We start from the raw sequence: 20448 nt of genomic DNA, 5'->3' as shown, positions 1-20448 counted from the left end.
AAAGTTGTTGCAATGGCGACAAGCAAGCCACAAATCGCTTGCTGGGGTTTAATTCATTACGTGAAAGCAACAAGAAAGCGGGTCTTGTTATAATTCGAAGTCTTTCCATTTCGAATATGTGGTCCACATCTCTAATGGAAAACAATGAAAAACAGTTCTACGTATAAACATGTGGTGAGGAGCCCATTCATAACTCCAATTCATGACGGGCCTTACATCAAGAGACTGTCTCAGAAGGGCAAGTTTAACTCGTTGTTTGATCAAGCATAGATTTCGAATTTCATTATCATCCGCACGCATGACATGCACGAATCAGGCTGGATTCACTTTGTTATCGAAATGATCATGCATAGACAGATTAATCTAGAATTGGCTCAAATTGGGGTAAAAAGATGAAAACTTTATCAAACATTATTCAGAAGAGCTTTATTTAAACTTTACGTCAATAGACCAGAGTTTGCCCTTCAAGGCCAATTATAGGGCTTGTCAAGAAAACGCGTTCGTGAACAACTGACGTTATTCCATGGAGTAAAATCAAAGACAACATGCCCAGCCCAACCGCATTGTGCATGCATTGAATTTTGACATTTATTTCATTTTACTTGCTTGTCTAAGCAAATAGCATTGTGGTATTGAGCCAATTTGATAGTGCGTTCACCGAATTACACCAAACATGTATGTTTATTTTGTTGGGTTTTGTAACACAGCTCACTCAAAATCACTCGATTATTGAAAATTCATTGGGCGGATGGTGCGAGTGACTGTGATGTTTGTCTTATTTCTCCCGCCCCCAAATGCCCAAAATCAGGGTGCCGGACCACATTTTTCCTTGAATTTCATTCACTTGACATCCCCTATACATGCCATTACCTCAAGGTGCCATTTCGGATACTATGGTAACCGTCACCGCGTTTTTTGAAAAGCCTCTGCCTCATTTTAAATGCAAGGATGTCAGTAATAAGCCTGCAGCAAACAGTTTCTAAGTTTTTTGAAAAATTCAACTCTAATAAATAGGAGACCATTTTGAAACATACTTCCAACGATTTCAAAAAATCTATTTGGCTAGGATGTAGTTTTTATATTTGTTTGTGAGTACAAATAATGCATTCAATGAAATATAATGGTAGGGGTACCTTTCCTTTTACAAATAAGTGAACCAGAACTGTAATATATCCTTTGCATAAAGGACCCAATGGAATGGAAGTGCTGTTGCAACCATATGTGTTGTGTTAGATCTAAGTGTATGTTAAGTGGGTTAGTATCAGGGTTCCCAAAATTATAGATAATCTTGTCCGGTTGTTCAGCATCCAAGCATATATGTATGAACCACCATCAATATGTTGAATCCGGAAGTGGTATACAGTTCAAAAAGTGCAAATATTCCTTAAAAGTGTAAATGCACGATTTTGTCCCTTCTCTTCAACTCTGGTGATCACTGATCAGTAGACCTAGGGAAAAAAGTTAAAAACCTGAAACCTACGTTTTTATCTTTTTCGGCCACAATTTGAACAAAGAGCCTAACCTGTCGTTTTTGGGAATAAAATTCACTTTTTTGGCATTTTTGATGCTCGTTGATGCTCGTGCAAATTCCTAAAGTTTCTCAGTTTGATTCTTAATGTTTCGTCTAATTTCTCATCTATCGACGGAGAACTAAAAAGATGCCACACTTAGCATTGTCCATTTAAACCATATTTGTTTTGGTTATTAAATCGCACTGTAACTCTTTTGCTCCACTGTGAGTCAAAACATTATCAAAAATATAAACGAAAAATCTTCAATTTTACAATGGCTCCAAAACCATTGATTCTATAATTGCCTGAATGGCTGTCCTTATTGCCTATTCTTTTGAGGATTCGAAGTTCGGTGAACTCGTTGAATCCAAACAGTTAAATGAATAGTGCAATATGAAGGAAACAAAAATATCCCGTGAACCAGGTTGTGGGGAGATGTGGGATTTTTTGAAATTGCGAAAGTAGTCAAGCTGACATTAAATAGGACATTTGCAGACAAGTTGTTTGAAATTTGTCGACTTGCAAGAACATGTTTTCCCTTGTCCTCCCTCTGATACAAACCGCAAGGGCATATTACAGTAATATGTTGTGCCACAATAATCCACACGTACGTTCCCAATTTTTATATACATTTTTCAGTGTGGGACAGGGGAACAAAGTGGCATTTCCCTACGCACTTGAATGATCGCAAATAATGCTTGAAGGTTGACTTCCCTCCCTTCAAAGGAAGCCTCATCAAGAAAAGGAAAGGTGGTCAAGATGATGTCATTTTGAATTAACCCTTTTGGCAACAGACGTTCTTTTTAAGGGGCCAGATCACTCGACAGGCCACGTGCTACTTATTGTTCCAAGTTTGGGGCCAAGACGCAACTTTGATCCCGTTTAAATATTGGGGGATCCAGCAAAAAAGGAAAGAAAATGGATTGCTGCAATCCCATGGAACGCTCTGAATGAGACCGAGGAGGCAGCAATCATCTATTTGAAGGCCGGTTCCTTTAGAGAAATTTAAGAGCAACGTCTCAAGACGATAAACAGCCTTCTTTTTGTTGTTCGAAAAGCTTTAGCGTCAATTTTGAACGACAATGGCACATTTATTTATTTATTGGCACATTTAATGATCATTTGACCCCTCTTCGTGAAAAAAAAAAACATTATCACATTTCCTACAAGAAGGTGTGTTTCTAAGCCTTGAAATGGTTCATTTTCGAATATCAAGACGATCAGGTCCCCGTTACAGAACAAGTTTTGTACTGTTCAGAGATCTACAATAAAACAGCATGCAGCATGCCTCAGTCAAACATTGATCGAGCCATGTCGCGGCATTGAGGTGAAATAACAAATGTACTAATTGTCAATACCCAAACGGAAACGTCCAGATTTCGGATTAATAAACAAGACCACACATGATCATTCACCATTCGTTCGATACTTCACGTTGTCGTGTTCTGAGTATAAAATATTCAGTTTCCACGGTTTCTGGACAAAAACATGGACTCCTCTGAGTTTGCTAAGGATAGTGGCTGAGAACTCGTACGAAGTTCTGAAGTACATTGAGTACGAGTGAGTGAGTGAGTGAGTGAGTGAGCGAGCGAGCGAGTGAGCTGTGAGCACCATGGGATGGCCTCGAGGTCTGCTGATTCAGGGCGCGCTCCCGTCCTCGTATCCAGAGTCTGTCTTAGCCGGAGTTGATTTTTGCTCTCAAACCAGAGCCAAACCTCTCCGTGGGCAGAGAGCGAGATATCGCATTGCTCCACAATCTCGCTTTCAAGCTTGTGGAGAAATAATACATAGTTTCTAAAAATCAGCTTGGCTGTTCTTGTCATTGAAACCTAACATTGAAGGAAAGTACAATATCTGAAGTGCATCGTGAGAGTGCGTCTTGATCCGAAGGAAGGAGCAGAATATTCATTACCAGTTTAGTGAGGGATGCACATACATTGCCGTGGCCGCTGACCTGGAAGTGGTGAGTATTTTGCCTTTGGTCCAATTCGTGCAGTCTGAAGGTACACCTGACCTGGCAAAAAGCACATATATCTTGGCTAAGAATCAGACATGCCATCCTGAACATCTTATGTGATGCATAGCGTTTTCTGGATCAGAGTCTAAGCATTTTCCGTACGAGACGCATAGAAAACGTTAAGGTAATGTGTGTATGTGTGAGTGAGTGTGTGTCTGCGATGTCTGTGTGTCCGTGTGTCTTGAAGTGTTTGAGAGAGAACTTGTTTATGGAAGACATGTACTTGGGGGCCAGCAGGCCAGGCGGCAAGGCTCGGGAGTCAACAAGAATATACGAGTACCTATAGCAGCATGCAGTAAGCGATGGGCAAAGTACAATTGCCCTGGTACACTTGACTGTGTGTTTGATGAATGACGAGACAATCGAATGCGGTGACAATACAAGACTTAATGCTGAACCAATGAACGGGATAGATGGTATTTGCTGAAATTGATCCGTGATCACTATTTGATTGCCAAGCACCGATCGAAAAAAATACCATGACGAGCTAGGTTGAGTTGACGTTGTTTCGTTGTGCGAGATTGCCCAGCGCTTGCATTGGTTGGTTGGTTGGTTGGTTGGTTGATTGGTGGGTGCCTGTGGCCCTTTGAAGGGTCTGTGTGTCTCGGTGAAATTGCTGCGCCATTTGAGAGTCGATTTAGACCTGCACTAGCAATGCTGCCTAGATGGAGCCTAAAGACATCCTCCATCCCATCCATGGTGCGTACACAGTCTGTAAGTACAACATGGACGGAGATGGCGAGAACCATTCTCCCATTTTCGCTCACTGTCATAAATCTTAAATAATAGCTAAGAACCATGCCAACAAATCAAGTAGTAGGATGGAAGGAGGTTCTCGAAGCGAACTTTTGAAACCACCTTGTCTGAATCGTCAACTCAAAGAACTTTCTATTGTACGAGTACAACGGCTAACACAACATCACGAAAACTATTGACAACTTAGAACTGCTTGTTTTATGCAGGTTCTATAAGAGGTTGAATTACGCAAGCAGATAAGGGAGAAATCTCTCCCGACCTTTGAGCAATGATTTATGAATGTTATCTCTAGAAACGTATCACTACACAAATATGTGCCAACGGCTAACTTAAAAATTAAAACCAGTTTTCTTAAAAACCCATCACCTGGGCAGGGTTGTAGGGTAAGAGGTCTGGGTGGGGTGGTGAGGTGTTGAGCAAACAAGTAAAAATGTACTTTGAACCTTGAGCCAAGATTATTACAAGCAAAGCAGTGAATACATGGAGTCAACATCCCAAGTATATTCTGTAGTGTGGTCTTCTTTCGGTCTATAAGATTCACTCCATCGATTCAAAGAACTGAGTTTTGGTTTCTCCAAAGTGCAGACTGCAAATCGCTAAGGGGGCCTCCTTTGTACCCGGTATTTTAAACGAAGCGTAACTGGAAACCATGAGAGCAAAACCTCTGTGGCTCGACGTACAAAAATGTACTAAGCTCAAAGTTATGCATCAGAGACCCATGCAAACACGTTTGGATTGGACTTTGATAGGAACCAAACATGCATATTTGCAATAAGCGTCTGCATGTAACTTCTGGCAAATAAAAAGCTTGAGTCACGATTGGCCCGCCAGTTAGAATGGCCCTTAATGCTACTGAAATGTCATGTGAGCGGTTTAATTGCTCAGTGACCAGTGGATTACATAATTCAATATTTTGAAAATTTAACAAATTGTTTACTGTTAAACATAGACTGATGGGGCTTTACAATCAGGAGTTGTGTGTATGGTAATGAAATATTCCGTTTCTTTTGAACTATCCATTAATCTGGAATTGACAAACGTCAATTATTCAGGAAAAAAGTAGTTTCAATTGTGACGAGTGCAATTATTGAATGGGAATAACTACATGAATATTTCATTAAACATACAGTAAATTAAGGAGATTAAGATCATAGTTTGAAGTATAGGAATTGTTCCTTTGCGATTCCAAGTCACCAAAAATGCGAAACGGACTGCATGCATAGATAAAACGCTCGCAGCGCCTTGACGGACATTCCCGTTTCGTTGATAAAATCGTAACTAGGAAATTTGACACTTGAATTCATAGAAGCCTGTCAACAGGTAGGACATTCTTATTTAGTACCTAAAAAAACCATTTAGACCCAAAAGAAGATTATACAACCTGTTTAGGGCATCTATGTATCTCAAATTAGGCCCAGAGTTGGCGCAGACGTAATGAGTCATGTGACCCAATAGAGCAACCCAAGTCATCTTTGTTCGTAAGAACCGGAAAACAAGCCGGGCTGTAAAAGTGCATCACGTTGTACCAAGCATGGACTTGAACCCAAAGGTTGTACAATGCGTCTGGCGTACACGCTTCGTTTTATACTTCGTTGTCATTATAGATGCCAACCTCCAAATACTGGCGCTCTATGAGCTTGCCTCCATTCGTTGGGAAATATTATCGGTGGTTTCACACAGACGTCATGTCAAAAATGTGTTCACTATGATAGAGCCATGGTCTGAAAAAAAATGATAGGGGCGTGTTCGAAAAGCTTCACACCATCTTTAAGAGCATTTTAGGCTTCCTAGTGCGATGTTGCCTCATTTTTCTTCGATAACCACGCCACCTTCAAATAATTTCAAAGCGCTTTTTTATTGCGACAGAGATGCTATTTATACAATATTGATGTCGTTCGTATTTTTGCTAAATTCCATTTGCAGACCATGCTTCCTAAAATACCCGATGCTCTTTGTAGAAGCAATCGCGCAGAGCCAAACACGTTAAGCTTTTAATTTCTGAGACTGTTAGGGTTTACAGAGCACATTTGTGCATATTTTGGCTCAGACGACAATTGTCCACCCTAAAGACAAGTGAGTGTTGTACTTAGATTTATATGTTGGTGATACATGCACTTATGATGAAGCAGCAACAATCTCGATTTTGAGCTTTCAATGCGTATGAATCTGCTTGTTTAGATATGGTCATCTGCATCAAAAAGAACCAAGATGACTTCACGGAAAAACGCAAGTTTGAGAGAAGATCCACACTAACTACGCTTGTGAAATATTTCCAGTTTTCCAGTACCCTTTATGACTAACAGTACGTGTAACAATGAAAGACGTCAAGTTAATGCAACCAATGAGTCTCTTTGGCCAATTTTTCTCAAACATCATCCACAATATGGCTTAGAAATACAGAAATATAATCATCGCTCCTGTGGAGAGGTTATACAGACATTTGGAAACCCCTAGGGAGTAAGAAATAGCGAAGATAGAGTGCATCTATTTTTACTCTGAATCTGTCTTGTCACCAGTGTGAACTGAACAAGTGCACACAATACAATAAAAGCAGGAAAAGAAAAATAATAAAGCATTAAACCAGAGCATCATAGAACTAATTCATTCGTCGTTATTAATGAGAATACATTTACGAGCATCAATTCCGCTTTCCTCGAACATCAACAGATCTTTCCAACATACGAAAACCATGAAACGCCTTCTCCTACACTATAGGCAAAGAACGTGTGAATTTTTCTAACCTGCTAAATCATAATGATCAACTTTATTGAATTTTCGAAAACCTCTTTGTTGGAAATGAGGAGTTGTAACATCATAAAAGCCGCAAGACTAGTATTTTTCGGAGCTCAACTGAATGCTTAAACAAGTGTACTTTTGATATTTGCAACACTTATTTTTGAAATTTTTCATTCTTAATTAATGATGTTGTATTGTATTTTGAACTATTTTGAGGTTCTAGAAGAAATAAGAATTTATCATTTACTTTTATCATAGAAAAAACCGGTATTAGGTGTGTGGTCATTTAAATCAAGATATAACAAGGGCATTTTAGAGCTAAAACCAATGAAAACGAGACCATATTTTTACCATGCAAAATAATATTGGCGAAAACGATAAGGTCCGCATTTGTATGTAGTGCTAACTAGATTTGCTACTAATTTCGATGAAAAAGGTGGTTTAAAACAACGTTTTTTAGAGGGTTTTTACGTCATGTACGTTATCAATCAGAGATAGTAGTGCAGATCTTTTGGGCAAATTATGGTTGTTTTATTTGGTTTTTGGCGAGTGAAAAAAGTTCATTTGGCAATTTTGCGTGGCTTTTCTTCTCCTCTACATTCCACTAAAATGCTGTTAGCTAACTCTTAACTAACTCTTAACAATTCTTGTACCTGTCGCTCAAAAATATGTAATGTATCACTGAAAACATATTCAGTGGCACATCAGAGATAAAGTTTAGAATATCTAAATCATCAAATGTTTTGGTTGCGCTTTCAATATAAATTTCATGAGTATTGCAATTAAAGCACCCACTTAACCATTACCAGTTGAATGTTCCAGTTTTCGTCAAAATTGGCTGCCAAATGCCCTGAGATAATTGGCAATAATTCCTGAACATATCAAACACATTTTCGATCTCATGTACTCATATTAATTATTTTCGTTGCTTTGTGTGATGCTATATTAGCTAAAGAACGGTGTACAAAGTCGCTTCTATTTTTAGCATCACCTACAAAAATTACATCGTTGCTTGTTAAAAAAAATTGCTGCGTTCTATTGAGCGGTTGGGTTGTCCTACTATTTGAAGTGTGAATTAAAACGTTGGGCAAACTTGATCAAAAGGGCTACCTAAAAATGGCATGGATTTTCATACAATTGCAGTAAAACGTCTATCTGGGTATATAGAACATATTCATAATATTGATTCCATAGGGGCATTTTCAATGTGTTTTAAGTGACCTAGCATATACTTTTGAGATCATATAGCATTACACAAGGTAGCATAAGGAAGTCACTTTAGGGTTTAACATCAAAAATGCATTTAATACGTTGAAACACCATTGACAAGGTACCGTCAGGGAATTTGGCAGCCAATTTTGCCGAAAGCTCGGCCATTCAACTTGTAATAGCTAAGTAACCGCCTGGCACAGAGTCAAGAAATTTGAACTGAAAGTGCAACTAACAGATTGCTTTATTTCGACAAGCTTTATTTTTGTTAGTTGTGCCGTTTGTTGTGTTTTATGTTGCATTTGCAGCTTTTTTGATTGGCATCTGACTTGTTCCTAAAGCAAAAATTGTTTCACTCGATTTGCTGATATCTTTGTGGGTAAAGTTGAAAGTAATCTCAGAGCATTTTACGCTTCGTGTCTAGGTTTGGGATTTCAAGAAATAGACAGTCCATTATTTTAGAAGTCCGAGGTCAGTTGTTAGATGTCAGATCCCCTATAATTGGAATTGAATGCCCTCTTACTAGAATAACAAACATTGAAGACTTGCAAAAGGCCCGCTAGAGGAAGTTCTTCTTCATTGTTCATTGGAAAGTAAGAAGTGTTTCAGAGTCAAATTTGTAAACTGATAAATTGTTGCAATTTGAAATCGATTTCATCCCACGGTAATCGATTTTTTTATGCCAAATCAAACAAAACGAGCAACGCCATGCAATGCATTTTAGTCCACAGCGAGATCAGTTTGCAATGTTTTGTTGCATTTCTCTCAGGAGGTTTTCTTTATCATTTCTTTTTCTTGTCCCCTCCATCCACATACATCTTGATGAGGGCGCTAAAAATCAACAGATTTGCAACACTGATAATCGTGGAATCTGAACCGTACTAGCAATTTATCATTTACATGCGAATAAAAATTTGAAAGAATTTCTTTTTTCTACGTTCGAAAAATTCAGTGACTTTATTTGCCGATGGTCATCGCATAGAGATTTTTTGGGGGCTATGACATATCTTTTTAATTTAAGTAATTTACCGATAACTGGGCGCCCCTCTTGAGTTCACAATGCAAATATAGCTTTTATTCAATTGAAAGTGAATGGTACCGTAGAAATTCATTTTAAGATCAGAATGATTTAAACATCACGCGTGGTGGCCCTCATTATTTTCTTCCTTGTGTGCGTTTAGTTCTTTTGAAACATCGTCATTTTGTGTCCTCATACTCGGACCTTCATCATTCTAATCATCTTCGAAGAGGAATAACTCCACCTCGGAGTTGTCCTTGCGATACCTTTTTTTCCTTTCACTTTGCTGATAATTTGGGTTTAACCCCATGATGCTTCTTGTATGTAGGATAGACTGAGGTTTCCTTTAGTCTTTCAAATGTGTCCGAGGAGCATTGTTCGTTAATCGATTTCCATGGGCGATTTTGCTCCTTCAGGGATCATTGACTCAAAGCTCAATATGAGGTTGGCACTCTGACAGGGTTTGTTGTTCAAGAGGAGTTGAGAGACGAAATAAAGGTGCATAAACATCTGTGGATCTTTCGTTATGGCTAGAAAAGCGTGTCTAAAGAACAAATCTGGCATGAATGAGGAGCAATAGCACTAAATACATACAAAAACGAATTGACATTTTTCTGCTTATTAAACTGGCACAGCCATGAAAGCTCATCTTTACTCTTTACATTGATAAGCCGACGACCTAAATCATTATGGAATAGCGGATTCTCTAAAGCAGCATTAATATAATACTACATAAAACTTTATCATTAGTTAGTAACTTTGGCCTCATGGCGAACGCTAATATCGTTTTGATGCCCAGGCTAGTATTGGCGGAATAAAATGTAAAATGGTAAATAAACATTGTTATGCGGTTAACTATGCGCGATTCCAGAAAGATTATCCAGTATCCAAGGTCTTCTTTCTTGTTTCATCAAAATACGTGTCTCACTGACACAAGTAATGTCATAATCTGGGATACTCGTGAAATGATCTATGGCTTAAAAGTGTATTATTCACTTGTCTGATCCATCTGTTTTATCCCTACCTTGGGGTGCTCGTACATTGGGGATTTTCCCCTCCCCTCTTACATGTTCAGTGAAAGGCGAACAGACGCACACATTCACTAGAAACAAGTGAGGCAGAATAACGTCGATGTAAAACAATGCAGAACAAATGTGAAGATAATGGTTCGCTCGTTCCTTGACAAAGAGTGGCCAACAAGAACATGGAAAAATCCATATTCTTTGAAGGCCAGTCTTACCAGCGTAAAAGATTTGCTTGCCGCAAACCTTACCATAGCCATGCAGCCTTGATTTAAAAAATGTTTAAGTGTGCTCTTGGAAACGTCACAATCTGATTTCACTTTTTCCCCTCCTTCCCCTTCTCCCCCTTCAAAAAGGGGGAATCCTCTCGCTCCCCACAAACTAGTATCTATAGGTCGATTTCTCTCACTTCGAATATTGCGAAGGTGTTTCAGAAGATCACGAAGTTCATACTTGTAGAATTTGTCGAAGTCCGTGAAGTCCGCCTTCCATTTTAGCATGGCTACCCAAATGAGGTAACATAGAGTAGGTCATTTAGGGAAACACAGTCACGAATCTGTCAATGTGGTTTATTTCGGGATTGCTCAGGCCTTTGACTAATAGATTAGTGTGCCTTTTAGGTCCCAGGCTTTTAATTAAGATTGACAAGTTTTCCATCTTGAACTGATGAAGATTACATTCCCAATAGTGAAAAAAGTTTTAAAATACTAAAAAAAACTGAATAGATATTTTTTAAATTTAGCAATACCTTTTCCAAAGGCTCTTTGTTATCCGAGCCTATTCACCCAAAATGTGTACATTTTTCATCTTGAGATTAAGTGAGTGGTATTCAGTGTAAGATTTTTAATGGCTCACTTCTGCGTGTGACGGGTAGCTTGATAAGGGGAAGGCTGAATATATAGGACGTCATTACGGTATGCAGTGGATCCTGGAATTGACTTCAATTTTGAGGTCGGGAAATACATCGATCGATCGAAAACACGCTTGATACTACAGTTCTCGTATCTTGCTAGGAAGGGATTCCAATCACATCGAAGGCCGAAAGCCGATTTTTAGATTATCAAAACCAAATACTTATTTCTAATTTCCAATTTTAACTCTAAAACCACTTAGAAGTGTTCCAAGCGAACTTCACATTCAAATCACGTTGAATGTCTTTTGTTGCGGTTTTATGGGAAGCTTACAATCAAATTAACGACAAATACCTTGCTTTATATTTGCTCATTTTGAAAATGTAAAAAGAAAAGGCAGAGGGATGGAATAAGCACGAATTACTTGTATCGTAAATTTACTTCAATCCGTGTCATGTAACGAGCAACAACAGCCAAGAATCAACGCCAACCGGTAGACTGATATTTCAAAACCCGACACCCAAAACCGGATTTTTAAAAACCACTATTTTGCGAACCTTGTTTTCTTGAGGCCATGGGGGTGCTGGTCAATTGAGCCACAGTCAAAAACACTCTCCGAGGATCTGATAGCGCTAGATAAATTGGTAGAAAGGAAGCTACATGATCAATCCATTTCCCCTAGTGGAAAAATAGTGCGATCCTAGTGACATTTTCGTCGTTGTATTTTCCTATACTTTCAAGTAATTAATCAATATCACGTATTCTTTGACCTACATGAAACAGCGAAGGTGCCATCTAACTCCAAGACCGACTTGACGTGAGGATATTCGTCAACAGCTTTCCTTTTCGTGATGTACGAGTATGTGCACCTACTATAGACACGGAAATTCCGAAGGTGAAACGTTTGCCACTGAATAATGTCACTACTTCCTCAAGTATACCGTAGATGAAGGAACGCCAAAGGAACTGACGTTACACAACCAGTCCTAGAAAACCAATTACACAGTCGTTGACTCGTCTCGAGAACTTGCGTATGTGTATACGTTAATTTTTGTCTCCGGGCCTGGTCAATGTAATCTTTGACGACATAGTTCGAGTGTACGAGGCCCACATTTCAGTAAGAGCTTTGTAGCTGGGGAAAGCAACAAGCAATTTAAGCACGTCTCGGTTCATCTCAAAGCTCGGACAGACCCGTCACGTGGTGGACATTGCGAAGTTGCATTTGCACGCATCCTGGCCACACTTAAAAAGACATTCCACAAGGACATATGGGGTGATCTAGCAAAGTAAGCCAAACCCCATTCAAGGCACCTATACATTTTATATGTACAGTATTTACATTGCCTAGGCGGACACTTGGTGGTTGATTAAAGCAACAAAGGGAAGAGCTATCACAACCACAGAGTACAACTTGCATAATTTTCCGCAATGGATCCCTTCATCTTAGAAGCATCTCATGAGTTTTGATTGTTTTACGATCTTTCGTAGCCGTTGTACAAATACTGTTATCATCTTTCGGAGGCACGGAATCAGGTGTGCGATCAAGGGGAAGAAAAGTCAAGTTTTTGTTCTAGGATGTACTGAGAACAAATCTTCATCTATCAACGTCGTCTGTATTGGTAAAATAATTGCGGAACTTTTACCAACTTCGCACTTTTCATTAACAGTTGGCCCTTTATCATGGGCTAGCTATCTAATAACAATATCGTTTAGCTAGATCTAATGTCTTCGAACTTCCAAAGTTAAGCCCATACTTGAATATAATCCAAGAGTAGCTCTCCAATGGGGCTGAAGGCTACAAAATTAGTAACCAGTCTCAGGGGCTCCTTGAACTATGGATTATAAATGAGTTTCCCACCAAATGTCTCTGTTCATGTTCGTAGAAGTCCGTAAATTTTGACATGTTTTTATGGCACTACAATCAAGTAGTATGAAGATGTCGATTGTACTTTCTCATTTGATGTTAGTTGTGACACTCCATCTTTTCTCATACTCAACAATACAGAGTCAGAAATGTATATTTTGACTCGGCAAAAAAAAGAGATGAAATGATTGGCAACCAAACAAACCACATCTCCTCTCTGATGAAAGACTGGCTTCCCATCGAGCTTTTGAACCCACGCTATCTGGAGAAAAGACAATACTAGCCTTGTTAGCGCTTTCCCTTTGACCGCTTGGCTACTACTCTAGCTCATGAACTTGAAATAACGAAATCGGTCAAAATTCAACTAGAGCACACAATGAGGCAGATCAACTCTCTAACCTCATGATGTCTGCCTGGATGAGATAACCTTTGCGGCGCATAGCAACAAAAGGTAGGGCTTTTTGAGTGGAAGGTTACCAAAACTTTCGTTTTGTGTCTATGCAACATCTTGATTTTAAGATATAGTGTAAATATATGTATGTAAAGAAATCAGATTGGCCATTAGAAAACGCACATGTTTGGGATGCGAGTCGATCCAAACCTATTTTTCCAACACGTTCATTCAGGTGTGCATTTCGTCTCTGGAAACAAGACGGCTTTTTTCATCGAGAACTGTGCAATATTTTTGGGAGAAAAAAACGCTGAACACCTGGGTCTCAGCCAATTGGAAATCGATTCCAGTACTCACTCATCACTCTTGATAGTTGGCATGATATGCTAAATCAAACAAAGTGCGAAAATTTCACATTCATTTTGGCGAATTGTGAGACCAAATTGCCATCGATTGCTGCATTTCAAAAACCGTCACGAGTCCAGTCTTGATCAGGTTCTATCCACGATCGCATCAGTGCTTTGGAGTGCACATACACCCCAACCATATCTTCCAACACAAGAACAATCCTGATTGACTTGTTCAGGGAGCTTGCATGCAATTAAAACTCTGTCTTGCAACTTATCAAGCCAAGGGCAAGTATTCCGGTACCTTTTTTTGGTTAGGGTTTGCAAGGGTAGGTGGATGCCCCGGGCTCGGCCAGCGAAAGCATCCATGACATCATTCATATCCAAATTCCGATGGGAAGTTTCAAGGGTCTAAGCGTTTTCTGGATAAAGGTCGGGGAGTAGATTCGAACCAGGCACTTCTCTCAAGCTAGGAACATGTGCTAACCACTGTACCACGTCTTCTCCCTCAGACTCTTGCAGATAAGTACATGCTAATGTTGTGAAAGGTTGTGGTCTGTTGTTTGACCATGTTCATTTTTAGCGTCGAGTTCGGTCACTATCGGAGTGAAAAAGCTTAGCAAGGTTTGACCTTGCGTCACGATTGTCGGGAGTTGGGCCGAGCTTTACGCAACATTGACCCTCGGCTGCCATTACTCATTGGTTAACGATGGCAAGAGCCTGGTAATTACGACCAAATATCCTCAGTTGACTGGACTGAGTGAATGAATCGTATCCCTCTGTAAGATAGCATGAAAAAAAAAATGATTGTAATTGCTAAGAGCCATTTGGGAAAGTTTCTCTCTTGTTTTGAATCCAAGAGATCACTTCAATTGTGGTTTTTCCAAGTCAAAACCGAGCTAACGAATGAAGAGAAAAACCTGTCAACAAATGGTCAAACACGTATATAATTACATCGAAATCAAAGGGTCCTCACTAGAAGATGGGACTACGTGATGGAAATCGTTAAGTAGTTAGCGGGAAGCCAAAAACCAATCAGTTAACAAAACTCTCCGGAAGTCTTTCCAAGTCTGGTACAGGAGAGAAAGAAATCGTGAATTCGGAGAAATAAACTTGGGCATACAATTAACGTCAATCGATACGTGCTTGTAGAAATGATTCTTGGTTATAAAGAGAATATCTTTTAGAGCTCTGAGCAACCGCATCATGACTGGAAGGGACGGGTTGCGTCCAATTAGTAAACCTGATAATTCCAACTTTATTACTATAGTAGCTGAATCATCCAAACAAACATGATATTTTACCCCAAGATCAAGGCGCATTGTAAGCCTTGTTTCTCCTCGGAGGTCATATGGCCCTGAGGGGCTTCCTCGTCAAGACCCTTCAGCACAAATCTTGTGATAAGCTTCTTTCCGATCTCTCTTGGAAGAAGTGTTTTGATAAGCTTCCATATGATCAAGAAGCTTCAACAACGCAGGTTAGAAATTTCCCGGCCCAAAACGGTTTCAATTCAATCACAACATGCACACATCTAATAACTCAAAGGGGTTTGATTCTCAAAATATTATGAAAATAGCTTTTTGACATACGAGTACATGAGCTTGGGCAATCATTTCAGCATGAAGAGCGCAGGACCTGATAACTGCTCAGCGATGAAAGACATTTTAACAAAATTCAGAAAATATTGACCAAAGCCCTAACCAATATAGTCAGAGAACAACTTTGTGAGGAAGGTCTGAAATGATTACACATTTTTATGAAGAATAGTATAATACAACCACTTTATGGCTCCTTACACAAAGGATGGAAGGACTGGGAACAGCCGAAGTAATGGCGAATCCAAGAGTCTTGGAAAGCCTCTTTTTGCGCTTTTCCGTTGAGATGTTTTTGTTGCTGCTCGTTCATTTTCCATATGAATCTTCATCATATGACATTTGCCAAAACAGAGCCAGTTCTTCCAGAAATCAGAATGTGAAACTTGTTTTGATCTGTTTGACGATTTTGGTGCTAAAGTAATATTTGTTTGGGCAAGAAACGGCTCAGGTAGACTTTTGAAATCAGTCCTTTGATCCTTTTTGTGAAGCACCATTGAGGAGGTGAATGATCCAATCTTTCACAGAAAGATATGGTCTCTCTCAAGGGCTCCCTCACAAAATGGCTGCCCATATTAAGGCAGTTATCGACGCTAAAGGTTAGGTAAAACATGTCATAACGCACATGCTGACTTTTTCCAAGGTAGAGCAAATATAAATCAAAAGCACGAAAACGGACATTTTTGCAACAACACCCTGTGACGAGACTGATTTGATTTGGCATTTAAGCGTCCAACCCATATGTTATTTCTTGGAGACATATCCTGGATGTACGTAGATTTTTGTACCCAATACATGAAAGAGCTCAAATACAGTTTTATCACCCACAAGCCGGACATTTCTACTCATGAAATTAAGTAATCGACAATTATCGTTATCCGACCAAATTGTCAAATGCAATTGCGGCAATCTTGTTGACTGTTTTCCCGACATTATTGTAAAGTGAATTCATGTTTACTCGAAGATGAACGTCAATCCAGTTTTTGTACTCTTGTGAACTGTATGTATCGATAACACGTTTGAGCCCACTCTCGTACACATAAATACATGTATTTTTGAGGATAAAACGTTTTTCTTGGGAAGTCTGTAGTGTGTGGATGCAAATTCAAAGTGCTCAAAACTTATTGCAGTATCTAATTCGTTCAAATGGCAAGTTGCCAATTCACGTTGACTTTAATTGTTGATGGTGTAAAATATAACGCCTCATAGAAAAGGAGACAAAGTCTTTGACCACGATAAAGTCGCATGTAGCAGTTCATACACTCTGACCCTCATCAAGTGAAGTACGGTCCATTTGTTCGATGGTTTTCTCATTTGCATGAAAGGTCCAACCAGGTCTAGTGTTAATCGTGGGTCACAGAACGAAGAATTCACTTTCTCAAGGGGGGGGGGGGNGGGGGAGGGGGACTATAGCACAATCGGGTATTCTATGTGTAGATGTGGATAGGCGTCTAAAGATAGATGGATCTGGGAGGAGGATCGAACCCGGGACCCCATCTTCTCCTGCCTAACAACATCCAATCCTATCGTCGCAGGCAATGTTTTTGGATGCTTGTTAGCTCGAACAGAAGTTGCTTCTGACAAACCAGTTCAAGAAGATCTACTACCGTGTAATTCATGATGTAACCAGATTCAATACTGAAGCCCTGAAGCCGGGTTTTGCTTGGCTTTAGTTCGGAAATTGAGACTCAAAGGTCCACAGTATGATCGGACGTCTCGGTTCAGTTAAAAACATTTGTTGCTGTGTCACGTTTGCAAGAAATGCATTCAGTTGGAAGACAAGCGGGCATTTATCTTTCAATTTACCTTTGGATGAACGTACTGTTGATACTTTTGCCTGACTTTAAGGCTGATTTAATCATTTTGGTACAAATGAGACGCTCTGCAACCAAAGTGGCGTCTAAAGATATCTTCCTTCTGGCTTGTGGACAAAAACGATAATCTATGAAACGCTAATTCTCAATGATCGAAATTCGCCTTGAAAATTACCCACCTCGAAAATCAGCGTTTGTGATTAAAGACCCTTTTAGGTTAGCTCATTCTTAGAGGGTAAATGATCTCTTGTGCTTAAGCTCGAGTCACTTTTAAAACGTTTGGAAGAACAAGTTGCGATCGCTTGCTTCTTCATTGTGGTGATCCAACAAGAACAGTACAGAACCCAAAAGAACTAGGAATGAAGACACGATTCTGTTCAAGGGTATGCATGCTCATAAAACTTTGTACGTACAGCATGATCTCAAATTGACCTGGTTCAAAGACAAGATTAGTGCTAGCTGAGAGTATTTGATCGCAGGTTCATTGAGTATGTGGCCTTACAGCAGTATTGATAAGAAATTACCCTCGCATTCGAATATACTTGACATGGGTGGAAGACTCAAAGACAAGAAAACCAAATACAGAAAGTCAGAATTGAGAATTGAGTGACTTGTCAAAAGAGAAGAAAGAGAATGGATGCGCACACCTGAGATCTCAAATTTTCAACGTTATCGATTAGAAAGTAGTTTCGGAGCTCATTGCTAACCATCGTGTCCTGAAAATCCCATCTCAGACGTGAGTGTAGTGACTAGATTAAGAACCCGCTAAGCACGACCTCGGAGAGAAAGAGTGCGTCGAATGTTCATGTGGAGTTGGTTCCCTGTTGTTGTGATGCGACGGGCCTTCATCCGGGCTGGCCTTTGAAGTTTCTTGCTTTCTCCCATGTGAGAGCAAACGAGTCACACACACACACACACCCAGCCTCCAAGGCTACCTTAGTATTACGTACGTCCCTGCGTCAGAGAGAAGGAGAGAGAGAGAGAACCTGATCAAAGGACCTTCCTTGCTTGTTGTGCCAAGCTTATGTCCAAACCTCATAGAAGAAATAGTTTGGCATGGAAGGCGCTCCTTGAACGTACTCTGCTTCCTTTTTTTTTCAAAGAAGTGAAGAATGTACTTCAACCGCAGTGACAAGTAATAACGAAGAACTTCACCCTTTTCCAGATAACCTCATGAGCTTCGCCATGGATCCCGCCATGTCGGAACATCTGGACGATGGAACATCGGGAATGGACACCGAGGACGTATCCATGGATCCCACAGAGGAATGCCAGATTTGTCAGGACCCCGCCATTCGACATTTGCATTACGGCGCCATTACTTGTTTTTCGTGCAAGGCCTTCTTTCGCCGAACTAGTCAAAGCAAGGCGTATGAAAAATTCATGTGCAAATCAACAGGAGAGTGCAATGTGCTCCACAAGCTTCGAAAAAAGTGCAGAAAATGTCGATATGAGAAGTGTATTCGGGTGGGCATGAAACCATCGTTAGTGCTGTCGGATGAGGAGAAAGTGAAACGCTTCAAGAAATCCCTAAGCAAGAAAGCCATGGACAAAGATGGCTTTGGAGAAGGTCCCAGTCTTAGTCCCAGATTGGGACGTGCTAACCAACAACCTCTTTTTCCCCGCATGACCGAGAGAAATGAGAGCATCCTGTATTCCTCAGGCTCCTACCCCAATCCTCCTCCGGCTCAATTTAACCCTGTGCCCATGGTTAGAGAGCGAAGTTCCTTAGAATGCTTGAGCGACATCACCTCAGATCGCCACTTTTTGGAGAGAGAGCCCAAACCCACGCCATATTATGAACCCACCATGTCCACTGTTCCCAAATCAAAAGAGATCTGTGCCAAGGAGTCTAATCCTAGATTCGTCTGGACAACCGCTAGTGAGGCTTCGTCGCCTCCTCTCACAGAGACGTGTGATATTGGCCGTGACCCGGAGCATCGGGATGAGTGCCGTCTCATTCCGCAGCCCATGGACCGACATCGCCGCCGATCAGAGATCACCGAAGACGAGGTATTCCTTCTGCAGAAGCTAGAGTACATTCACGACTCCAACTACCAGTCGGTTGCATTTGGCGAGGAGCTTGTCAAGGCCCTAGTCATGACCTCGGCCTTCGGAATTCCGCTTACGCCAGGCCAAACGATGATGGCATATCGTCTGATGATACAAAGGGTCACCAAAGTGGCTCAGGGATTTGACGAGTTCAGAGAATTGCCCATTCCCGATCAAACATCCCTCCTGAAGAGCAACGCAGATCTCATGGTCAGTCTGAAAGGGGCCGTTTTTTTCGATAAACGCAACATGGGCATCGATCAGATTCTGTTCTCCATGGGCCTCGACGACATCGAGATGGCCAAGAGAATGATCATGAGCACCAGCAAGACTGCTGGGTGCAAAATGAATCACATCGATTACAAAAGCTACAACACCATTCAAGAGTTGAACGACACTCCGGATGAGGAGCGATATCAATGGCTGTTGGCTCAAATCGGTGAAGTTATTACCTCGTTTCCGTCTCTGACCAAGGTCCTTACCTACGTGGTCCTTCTCTGCCCAGAAGATTGTCAGTTAATCCAACGCGATAAAGTCCAAAGTATGCAATATACCATTATGAATCTTACACGAAAAATGATCTACTCGCAGTACAACTATGAAGTGGCAACCAACATTTACGGCAGGGTCACCAACATTATCGACTACCTCCGAGAACTGATGGTGTTAAAAAAGAAACGACCTCTAACCAATCCCGTCCACCACGGCACTGACAACAACTGTCCTCCTTCGATTCAGTCCCACTAAGAGGTCCTTCGTTTGGAATTTGGACGGACAAATTTGAGTTACCCTCGATGTTTGAATGTGTTACAAGACCTCTCGTCTCGGACTTCCCTGATGTGCTTTTCGCCAAGCATTTTGTAACAAATGTGAAAAGTGTTATGTCATACCGTTCGAGAGGAAGGTTCAAGAATTGTTAATATCCAAAATTGGAGAGTTTACCTATCGCGTGTAGCAAGAAAGTGTTGCTCAATAGATTCATTATTCTTGTCAAGTTCAAATAGAATTGTACCCCAAACTTTTAAATCTTGGATTTGATTGAATTCTGTGCAGGAAAGCTCACCCTGTAGGGATGTGCCTTCCAGTTCCTTGAAGCATGTTTTTGTGCTCCACCATAGGACCTTCGAGCAACGCTCATTCGACAAATGATTGGATTGTTGTTTGAGTCGATATATAGATTTGTACGAATGGTACCGACCGCTTGCTTCTTTTTTAGTTAATTGTGACAGCAAACGATGAGAATGGGGGAAATGAATGTGCTTTTATTT

The 20448-nt window shown here is 40.4% G+C and overlaps 1 protein-coding gene across 1 annotated transcript; it reads left to right on the top strand.

The window, feature by feature from the left end:
* The first annotated feature begins 3093 nt into the window (after positions 1–3093).
* LOC131879107 (nuclear receptor ROR-alpha A-like) lies at positions 3094–20206 on the top strand. Its single transcript, XM_059225317.1, has 2 exons — positions 3094–3474; positions 18294–20206. The coding sequence occupies exon 2, from the start codon at positions 18302–18304 to the stop codon at positions 19925–19927; it is 1626 nt and encodes a 541-aa protein (XP_059081300.1). The 5' UTR covers positions 3094–3474; positions 18294–18301; the 3' UTR covers positions 19928–20206.
* Positions 20207–20448: the final 242 nt, after the last annotated feature.

Source organism: Tigriopus californicus, chromosome 4, assembly GCF_007210705.1.
Source record: "Tigriopus californicus strain San Diego chromosome 4, Tcal_SD_v2.1, whole genome shotgun sequence".
Taxonomy (NCBI): domain Eukaryota; kingdom Metazoa; phylum Arthropoda; class Copepoda; order Harpacticoida; family Harpacticidae; genus Tigriopus; species Tigriopus californicus.
Note: the sequence above shows the minus strand (reverse complement) of the source record. Positions and strands in the feature narration are given on the sequence as shown.